The 10,904-nt window shown below is 45.7% G+C and overlaps 1 protein-coding gene across 4 annotated transcripts in view; it reads left to right on the top strand.

The window, feature by feature from the left end:
- Nucleotides 1-10,904, top strand: part of HIPK2 (homeodomain interacting protein kinase 2) — a 126,605-nt gene that overhangs the window by 73,804 nt on the left and 41,897 nt on the right. For 2 of the 4 annotated variants that reach the window (XM_012649772.1, XM_012649773.1), the window contains exons 5-8: nt 1,702-1,886; nt 3,551-3,713; nt 8,409-8,616; nt 9,808-9,929. In XM_012649772.1, the coding sequence (XP_012505226.1) occupies nt 1,702-1,886; nt 3,551-3,713; nt 8,409-8,616; nt 9,808-9,929 (678 nt within the window). The remainder of the gene's footprint in view (nt 1-1,701; nt 1,887-3,550; nt 3,714-8,408; nt 8,617-9,807; nt 9,930-10,904) is intronic. The other 2 variants (XM_012649774.1, XM_012649775.1) reach the window with 1 other exon arrangement.

The following is a 10,904-nucleotide window of genomic DNA, read 5'->3' on the forward strand; positions in this document are numbered from 1 at the left end:
ATGGCAGCTTTAGTAAGAATACCATTTGGTTTGTGGAACATTTTTAAAACCTTATTCTAGCTCCTTAAAAACAGCTTCAGTTTATTGGTTCCATTTGTAAAACAGTACTGATGTTTTCCCCAGAAGGATCCCAGCCCATTAGTACATGCGAGTTTAATGCCTGCAATTCAGGGCATTAGTGTCACAGAGCTGCCATAACAAGGTACAGTGAGAACTGGATGGCTCAAGAAAACAGACATTTATTCTCTCTCAGTTCTGGAGGCTAGAAATCTGGAATCAAGGTTGCAGCAAGGTCATGTTTCTGCTGAAGACCTTAGGGAAAAAGCAGCCATGTGTCTCCAAGCTTCTGGAAGCTCTGGGCAACACTCAGCATTCTTTGACTTGTGGCTGCATCACTCCCATCTCTGCCTCCTTCTTTTTACTGCCTTCATTCCTGTGTCTCTTTGTTCTCTGTATCCAGGCTCCCTTGCCTTTCTCTTCTGAAGACACTAGTCAGTGGATTTAGGGCCTACCCTAAACCAGTGTGACCCCATCTTAACTTGTCTGCAAAGACCCTATTTCCAAACAAGGTCACGTTCACAGTGATTGGGGATTAGGACCTGAACTTACCGTTTTGGGGGACACAATTCAATCCACTACACAGTCTCAGCTCGCTGGCAGGAGCTATAGACTCTCACCCTTGAGCCCCAGAGAAAATTCTAGAACTTCAGTTACTTTTAGTGTGAAGATTCGTCTAAAATCAGGGCAACCCAAAGTGAGTTTTTTCTTTAAAGCAATAAGAAACAAAGCTACAGACCAATAAACACTTAGCACACCTCTTACTGTAGGTGAGTGTAACCAAAAATCATGATTCTGAGTAAAGTATAAGTATACTTGTCAGTTGATTAGTAGCTTAGATTTTCTGAGAAAACTGAAATTGGTTTCCAGAGCATATCTTGGAAAATATCACCACAAAACAAACCTTTTAAAGGCTATCCTAGTATAGACTTGCTCTTGGGAGAAAAATCCTGTGTTCAGATATCCTGCCTGTCTTGGCCAAAGGTGACCCCAGTGAACAGAGAGAATAAAATGTTCATAATTCTGGCCCTACCTTAGAAGCCAAGAGAAGGATGATACACTGTAGACAGGAAGGGTGTACTTAGGCCTTTCCATTTTTCTCTAAAGGTGAAATATATAAACCGTTTCTTTTGCATTTTATTTTCTACTGCTTGGTTGTGATTCTTTTTTTAAAAAGAATTAAATTGTGGCAAAACACACATAACATAAAATTTACCATCTCAGCTGTTAAGTGTACAGTTCAATAGTATTAAGTACATTCACATTATTATGCAACCGGTCTCCAGAATTCTTTTCATCTTGTGGTTATTTTTAATGAGGTGTGATGAGCGCTGCATTTCAACATAACTGATTAAAGCAGGAGCAGTTTACGTGCTGTCATTTAGATATATCTGCAGGTCCCAGCAGCGGCCCTCTCCCCTTGCTGGTGCATGGCCACCTCCGCCTTCCCTGCAGAGAGAAAAGCCACATCCTGTGGGCAATAAAAACACATGGGCGGCACCTTCCACAGGGGTAGAGCACAGTCTCCTGGGAACTGGGAGGGGGCTCAGGAGATCAGGAGGAAGTTGCAGGGTGGGCGGTTGGGGTGTCAGGAGAGGGGAGGCATGCTAGCGTCTTTGGTAACCTGTCCCTACTTGCTTCCAGGTGAACATGACGACAGATTTGGAAGGGAGTGACATGTTGGTGGAAAAGGCAGACCGGCGGGAGTTCATCGACCTGTTGAAGAAGATGCTGACCATAGATGCTGATAAGAGAGTCACTCCGATCGAAACCCTAAACCACCCCTTTGTCACCATGACACACTTACTCGATTTTCCCCATAGTACACAGTAGGTGTCCTCCTGCTCGGTGCTTTATACTTGGGGTCAGAAAACTTTTTCTTTAAAGGCCCAGACAGTAAATATCTCAGGCGTTGCAGCCGTACAATCTCTGTCACAGCTACTCAGCTCTGTCACCGTAGCTAAAAGCAGCTGTTGATGTAATACATAAACAGAGGGGTGAGGCTGCTTTTCAATAAAACATTTATAAAAATGGGGGATGACTAGATTTGGGGACCTGGGCCACAGTTGGCTTTATACTGAAAGGAGGGAACAGTGGGGCACAGGAGAGCACAGAGCTGCATGAACCGGTTCTGGGTGTCTGTGCAGGGAGGGAGGTTTCTAAAACAGCAGTGTCTGTGGAGCGAAGGTTATTACTCCCAGAACCATCCTGGAGTGGGCTTGGTCTAGTTTGGATTTGGATTTGTTCGTTCATTTATTCAGCGTGCTGTGTGCTGGGGTACAGTGGTAAGCAAAGCAGATGGGGCCTCTGCCCCCATCTGTCCAAAGGGGACAGAACGGCATAAAACAAGTGATGCCCCGATCACCAGGCTGTTACTGGAACGATCACAGGGTGCAATGAGAGCCTGTCTCAAGGGAGCCTTCCTTGTGGCAAGCCAGGAAGATCCTGAGGAAGTGACCCGTGAGGATGAGGAAGAAGAGGGCGTGGGCAGGCAGGGCGTTGCCTTGTGTGGACACTCTGCCACGGGCAGGGCTGTGCACCCGACTTGGGGGACAGTGGGTGAGACAATGAAGTGTAGGCATGAGCTGGGGACAAGCCACACATGTTAAGGGTTTTAGTCTTGATCCAAGGAGCAATGGGAAGTCATTAAAGATTTTTAAGCAAGGGAGTACCTGGTTAAGTCGTTGTTGAACAAAGATCTATCTGCTGCCACACAAGCAAGATGAGTCTGGAAAAAATGCCTGTTGGATTTAGCAACTCGGAAGTTGTTGGTGACTTAGTGACAGCCGTCTCAGTGGAATGGCAGAAGCAGAAGCCAGCTTAGCAGAGGCAAAGAAACGGACAGCAGCCTTTCATCAAGTGAGGCCGGGAAAGGGAAGAAAAGAATAGAGGGGGTACCAGGGAAGGGGTCGAAGGGGATCGTTTTTAAGACGGAGGAGACTTGAGCAGCGGCAACATGGCCGAGGTGCTGGGTTGGAGAGTTCCTTGGCCGTCCCCTAGATGGTGCTGGTGAGTCAGGGTAGTTGGAAAAGGTGCGCACAGGAGCGAGTTGTCTTCGGGGAAGTGGAGGCAGGTTGTAAGCTGCTGTTCAATATTCCCGCTTAGAGGGCTTACATGTTGGTTTATGGGCCAGAAACCACATGGAGAGTTGAGAATGAGCAGTGAAGCTGTAGTCAGATTAGTGACATGAGGAGAATGTAGGGAGAGCAGTCTGGTCTGTTGTGACATATGGAAGATTTCCCTATACAGGATGGAGAGAAAGGGTCATAGGACGTTGGGGGAAATTCATGTAAATAACCTTGACTCTTTCAAATGCATAGACTTTGCAAGAGAAGTCCAGCAAACTTAGACCTAAAGTTTAGTTTCCCTGGTTGTCTTGTTTCCTAGATTAACCGTTCCCTCCTTTTCTTTCTCCGTTTTTTCCCCTTTATCCCACATTACCCTCTCACCTTCCCCTTACGTCTCTATATTCCTCTGCCTTCTGCACAAACAGCGTGAAATCATGTTTCCAAAACATGGAGATTTGCAAGCGTCGGGTGAATATGTATGACACGGTGAACCAGAGCAAAACCCCTTTCATCACACACGTGGCCCCCAGCACGTCCACCAACCTGACCATGACCTTTAACAACCAGCTGACCACTGTCCACAACCAGGTAAGTGGGGAGTAGAGGGGACAGGTTGGGGGGGTGCTGCGAGGCAAGAGCACCAGGACTCGTACTTTCCCACCGAACCTAGGCAGAGACGAAATTCCTCTACTGTCCTGTCCAACTGTGTAAGAAAGTATTTGCTGCCGGCGTTATTTCCTTCGGGAGATGCAGGTGCTCTTTGGATTGACCACTGGCCCCACCGAAAGGTCACAGAAGAAACTTGCAAAGGGAGTTCTTTCCGCTTTCCTCTGCCCTGCTGTGGGAATAGGGTGACGGAGTCGCTCTGATCCTCTCATGCCTGACATCTGCCTGGTAAAGAATTCTAGAACTGGAAGGGACTCAGGTGATCACCCAGTTCAGGTCCCTCCCCTTGACCCCACACTGCTGGATCCACCTGATCTCCTTTCAGGACAGACAAAACCTGTCCTTTCTCCAAGTCGTGGGGAAAATCATTCTGTCACCAGAATCCCAGCAGCTGAAACTAAAAGGAACCAGGAAACTAAGATTTTCTTCTCACAGATTTCCAACTTTTGCAGAAAATGGGCAGAATCCCGCAGCTAACATACTGCTTGAAACATGGGTGACACCCAGGAAATATTTACTGAACATATAATCTCCGAGTCCTAGCTCAGAATGACACTAGTATCTAAGAGACTTTTACTCCCATCTTCCCAGATCCCCCGAAGAAATGTCCCTAGATTTTTCAGTCTTAATATCAATCTGCAATGACAACACTCCTGTGTCTGTATGCGTACACACACACACACACACACACATACCCTCCAGAGGAGAGGAGTGTTTATGTTGTAAACCTGAAGTGTCAATACCTTCATCTGGCTGCCTACTGTTTTAGACAGGTCCCCTCCCGTCACCAAAGAGCCAGTGACTCCTGCTTTTCGGCTGCTCCCCTGACCACCTGGTTTCTCTAGGCTACTCACGTAGCATGTCGGGCTGCTAAGGCTACGCTTTCCTTCCCAGCCTGCCATCTGTCCCCCGGCTCAACTCCTAGGAGAGGCCACCCGAAGTCTGCTGCCCCCTGGGGGCCACTAGTGTTCCTGAAGCTCTCCTTTTGGTGAAGAGCTAATGCTCTCTAGTGCTTAAAAGTGCAAAGAAACAAACATTCCTGTCCAGGCCTAAGGCTGTGAGCTTCTTGACAGATAGTCACCGTGGTTTTGTTCATTACCTCCTTGAAGAGTTTGTTTTTCCCATCAGTCCTCAAGAGACACCTGATCTTAAGTCCCTAACCCCAAACTGCCCATCCCCGTCTGCCATCTGTCCACCCCATCCGATATCAAAGGCATCTGAGAAATGGCAGAGGGGAGGGTACGCCTCAGGCATGTGTGTCATGTCGGGTGGAGTGTCCCCATCAGGCTGTCCTTTCTGTGGCTGTCTTTCCACTAGGCCAGAGAACTGTAGTCCTGGGTCCCTGACCATACCAGGGGAGGCCACCTCCATTCCAAAGAGTGTCACAAAGATTCTGCAAAACTAAAAGGGCTTCAGTTATCAAATAAGAACAGCCGTCATCTCCACAGCACCGAGACCATCCACATCTGGCTCGGGCCTGGGGTATAGTAAAAGTGGCTGGTAACTCAGCGCAGTGTGTGGGCCAGAGTCTCAGATAAGAGGAAATGACATCCTACAAAGTCAACGGGTCTGAGAACAGGATTTCCATTCTCTTGCCCTGCATTCTACTGTGCCCTACTTTTGAATACATCAGGAAAAAAAAATTAGGATACACCTAGTCTTAAGTACTAAGCTGTGTTTTCACTCTGCTGATACTGTTATTATTAAATATCATTATTCATAGCTAACATATATTGAACACATTGTATGCCAGACTCTGCTAAGTGTGTCATAACTCTTAATCCTCCCAGTAGCATTTCCAGATAGGTATTATTATTAATAATATCATTTCTATATTAGAGGAGGAAACTGAGTCACAGAGCAACAAAAAGCCTCATACCCAAGGCTACTTTCTTAGTTCGTAAGAGATGACCTTGAGCTTTGAACCCAGCAAGCTAGCTTCAGAATGTAGCCTCTTAAATATATGTACGCACAGCACCAGATAAGTCTTACGGAGGCCCTCGAATGCTTTCCTAGGTGGTGTCTGCTCTTTAAATCCAACAAGACTTCTTTGTTCATTGGTTCTGGTAGCTTGCTTTCTACATGTGTTCTTTGGAGTTGTTTGCCCATGTAGATATTTAGAAGCAATAAAATATATCCATAGTTTTATGTTAGAAGTTTTATATTGAGCTACAGAAACAATTCCTTGCTGCCCTTAACATATATCCAGTAGACTGACCAAAGGACTTTTTCCCAAATGGTCACTAATCCATACTCCTTTACATCTCAAGGAAGCTGGGTCAGTAATCCATAATCCAGTATATCTCAAGGAAGCTGACTTCCTCTACTTTCTAAAACTTTCAGGTTACGCAGTTAGTAACGTATCAAATACGGAGTCCTCCCTTGGGTACTCCTTGTTTGATCCAGTGAATCAGCCACTTCTCTAACATTCCTTGGAATTCTACTGTTTGGACCTAGCCTCTACCAAGGATTTGAATTTGGGTTTATAGGCCAAGCTCAAACCCCTTCCTTCTAGATGTCAAACCATTTTAACATCTACTACAACTGCTTCCAGGAGTCACTTCCTCCATTTTTGGAAAACCCATGTTATCAATAAACTTGCTTTTTCTTATTGTTTCTATTTTTCAGCTGCAACAGCTCTGACCAGTTCTGTCTGTGCCCCTCTCTGACAGGTGATAGGCTAGTTACCTTTCCAAGAGCTACAGAGGATATAGAGAAGTAGAAAAACTTTGTCACCCTCACATGTGCTTCTTCAGCTGATCCTTAAGCAGGATTAGAAACAGGGAAAACCATCTGTGAGTCTAATGGTCACACTGGAGACTGGGCCCGTGTCAGACACAAGTTCCACTTGTCTTTGAATCTGAAAGATTCAATGAGCTGGAAGATTCAGCCTCTCAAGGAGCTCGTGGTCTCCATGGCGAGACAGACCATAAGCAAAATAGATAAATCAAAATGCAGAATAGCAAAATGCAGAGTGGGGCAAGGTAAAACAAACAGGTTGTATGTTGCAGAATCGAGAGGAAAAAGGGACCATTACAAGCTGGAGGAAAACACCAGGGGGCCTCCAGAAGAAATGGTGGTATAAGGAAAACAGAGGAAATGCAAGTCATGTCATCAGTGACAAAACACAGATGCTGATACCCACATGTGCGCATGCGTGTTCCCAGCCATGCTACCTGGAGCGGACCATGTGATGCTGCAAAAACATACACATATTTAAAATCCAAACATGTCCGCCACTTAGTGATTATTTTCAAATAAATTAATTTGCTTTGCAGTGAAATTCAGCACAAAATCTAAGTATATAAAACGTGTAAAATGACTTTGTTCTTTTTGTCATATTTGACATACATACCCTACTTTAAATTCTACTTGTATGTGTGCCCAGGGTATCCTGTGGCTCTTTCCCTCCGTGTTTCCTAGTCCTTGTAAACTTCTAGAGGCAAAACCTCATGTAGACAACATTGAATCTGAAGCTGTTGGTAACCTCCTATCCTGCTGAAGGATCAGTATGAAGAAGGCCAAGATGGGGAGAAACTAGAGAATTCCCACGTTAGAATTTATTTTCCTTCTGCGTCCTTGCGTCACACACAAATTTAGTCTCAAATGATGTCTTTCTCTGTGGAAGAGAAAGGAAAGGACATAATCTGAACAGCTTGTAGCTGTCAAACCCACCTCTGTTTCAGTGCTCTGGACGCACTAGCATCTTTCCTTCCGCTGTCCAGACTTCGTAACTGAACGCCACATAAGTGCACGGAACGCAGACAAGCAGGCCAGTCTGAGCCTGTCTCTCTCCCGCTCTTTGTATGTCTCCTGCGCATCTCTTTGCAGTAACTGCTCTGCAACCATCTCAGGGTATCTGTAAACAGAACTCACCTTAGACCTGAGCAAGCAGGCCCTCCCCGGTCCCCCCTCCGGCTTTCCTGCTGGTGCAGGTACTGCTCTGCCCAGCTCTGGGTACCTGGGCCCTGGGCCTTTAGCGCCTGCAGGAGCCTCTTCCTGGATTTGTCCACCCACTGTGGGAGGATACCACCGTCAGGCCCAAGGGGAAGGAAGTGTGACGTGCAGGCCGGCAGATCCATATATGTGCACCCCAAGCTCTTCGAGTCGTGGGACGGGGCTGGGGCAGGGAGAAGGAAGTCAGGGCTCAGCCGTCCCCGGTCACCATGTGCCAGCGCAGATCCCAAGGCATCCAAGAGTCCTCAACTCAGACCTGGCCTTCCAGGTTGTTGGGAAGGTGTGTTTGTCAGAATAGGAGGGTAGACCATTTCATTGCACAGTTTTCTAGCCTAATTTTAAACTTTTCAGTACTTAGACATAATGATGTGCAGGTGTTTGTCTGTACTCTTGTTTCGGCCCCATGAATGTCAGGAGCAGGTCTGAAAGTAAACACCACGGGGGGTCCTGTGTCTCCTGTGCCCTCAGGTGCCTGCTTTTCCCAAAGACTTTCAAACTGTATTTCTACTCCTCCCTGCTTTTGCTTTTTTGCTCTTAGTTTTTATTTGTTTATTCTTCTTCGAGTTCATTTATTTGGTTCAGATTCGTGTCTCCCAACATACCACCTCCCTCATTTTTTATTTTTGTTTATTTTTTGTTTAATCCCCATCATTCCTTTAGGCTCCCACCTCCACCAGTGCTACTATTTCCTTAGCCAATCCCGAAGTCTCCATACTAAACTACCAATCTGCACTCTACCAGCCCTCAGCGGCATCCATGGCTGCAGTGGCCCAGCGGAGCATGCCCCTGCAGACAGGAACAGCCCAGATTTGTGCCCGGCCTGACCCGTTCCAGCAAGCTCTCATCGTGTGTCCCCCCGGCTTCCAAGGTAAGGACGAGCAGATGCAGCCTCTCGCCTGCTTTCTGCAGGATGACCCCTAGGGCTGCGGCACCTGCAGTTTCCTGTCGCGCTCACTTCCATGGAGGAAAGCCCTCTTCATTTCTTGCAGCGAGAGCATGGGTATCACTGAACTTGAGGGCTCCTGTCCTACTGTCGCCAACCTAGAAACAGGACTCGTGTCTCGTCCAATATTATTCTCACACCTGCCAGGGACTGTGTCCCTAGCCAGCTGTCTGTAAATAAGCACATTGTTTGTGCTGTCATTGTTATGCTGACGTCAACTCTGGCTTTTCTTCACACGAAATAGCCTCTGTGTGGTTCTCTGCAGAAAACTGCCAGTCTCTGACAGCCAGCAGAGCCCCAGTTCACAGGAAGAATATAAATCTGTCTGAAAAGGACCTCCCAGGGCCTCCTCCCAAAAATGATTCTTTGGCCTTGACCCCAAAACTCTTCTTTAGGCCCTAAGATGCTAGAGTTGACTGTGTACTTTGTTACAATTTACACAGAAAGCTTAAGAATTTATTTTTGCAAGCATGTGTGTGGTTGCTCAGTTTCAGTGCATATGTTCTCTCCCCAGTACCCCTTGCTTTGACATGGTCAGAAGCCTTTGTTTTCCTGTTGTAATCTATCAGCATAACTGTCCCACTCTTGGCCTTATGGACTCCTTAATTTGACCTTCTAGCCTTTGAAAATACTCATTTCAAAAGATTTGGGGAGGCCGAGGCAGGAGTTCGAGACCAGCCTGAGCAAGAGCGAGACCCCATCTCTACTAAAGATAGAAAGAAATTAATTGGACAGCTAAAACTATATAGAAAAAATTAGCCGGACATGGTGGTGCATGTCTGTAGTCCCAGCTACTCGGGAGGCTGAGGCAGAAGGATCGCTTGAGTCCAGGAGTTTGAGGTTGCTGTGAGCTAGGCTGACGCCACGGCACTCTAGCCCGGGCAAAAGAGTGAGACTCTGTCTCAAAAAAAAAAAAAAAAAGAAGATTTAGGGAGCAGTTTTGCTGTTTTTTTAATGTAAGTTAGACACTAAAGGGGAAACTTCCCAAGGACCAGGTACTACCTGCTTGTCAGGTCGGGACTGGTGCAAAGGGGAGTTGAGAGATGACACAGCTGGCTAGGAAGGTTCTTTCCTCCTCAGCTAACACCTCTCTCCCTCTCACACTGTCTGGAACAGGATTGCAGGCCTCTCCCTCTAAGCATGCTGGCTATTCCGTGCGAATGGAAAATGCAGTCCCCATTGTCACTCAAGCTCCAGGAGCTCAGCCTCTTCAGATCCAACCGGGTCTGCTCGCCCAGGTACTTCTTTCTTCTTTATTACTGGTATTATCATTATCCACGTTAATGGTCACAAAAGAGAGATATTTCTACTCCCTCCCTCATTCGCTGGTAATGAGTTAGGTGTTTTCAGTCATTGGAATATATCTGTAATATTCTAAATGATCCCCAAGTGAATTACCTTCCTAAGTGTCTGCTTACAATTCCAAGAAGAAATTTAGATACAGGGAGAGTCTGGGGAAAATATTATTATTATATCTTTGAAATGCAAATTAATCTGCAAGACCTAGGTTTTAATCCTAACTGCTAGTAACTTGTCTGTGACCTAAGGCAAGTCAGTTTATGTCTCTTTGCCTCAAATTTTTTCCTTGTAAAATAGAAATGATTTTTTAGAGCCAAAGGAGGCTTGGAGATTATTCCTTCATTTTATAGTTGAAAACCCAGGCTCACAGAAGCTGTGAACTGGAACCTTCCTTATCTATCCATGTAGGTATTCTGATGGTAGAGTGAAATCACAGAGATGAAAAATGGTTGAAAATTTGTAGAGTATTATATAAATTTAAGGTAACAGTAGTGATGCAATGATAACCGTAATCAATCCTTTATGACACTTGAGCCCTAATAACAAATACATCATTATGCCAGGTACCTTACAGTTGTTAACTGATCTAATCCCCACAACAACACAATAAAGTATTTGCCTCCACTTGACAAATAGGGAAACTGAAGCACAATAACTTGCTCAAAGTCACACAGAAATTAGGTGACAGAATCAAGACTTAAACCCAAGAAGTCTAATGCAAGCATCTGTATTTAACCACCATGCTATGCTGCTGCTGTATAAGCAATTCTGCTGCTGGGCATCAAGGACAGCTTAATGTAATGCTACTAATTTCGAGGCACCTTTATTTTTAAGTAAGGTAGATTTAGAAAGGCTTTTCCCAAAGACACTTTATTTATGGCGTCTTCTTAAATAGAAGTTGTTATTGTTTCAAT

The sequence above is a fragment of the Propithecus coquereli genome, unplaced genomic scaffold (assembly GCF_000956105.1).
Source record: "Propithecus coquereli isolate 6110/MARCELLA unplaced genomic scaffold, Pcoq_1.0 Scaffold302, whole genome shotgun sequence".
Lineage (NCBI taxonomy): Eukaryota > Metazoa > Chordata > Mammalia > Primates > Indriidae > Propithecus > Propithecus coquereli.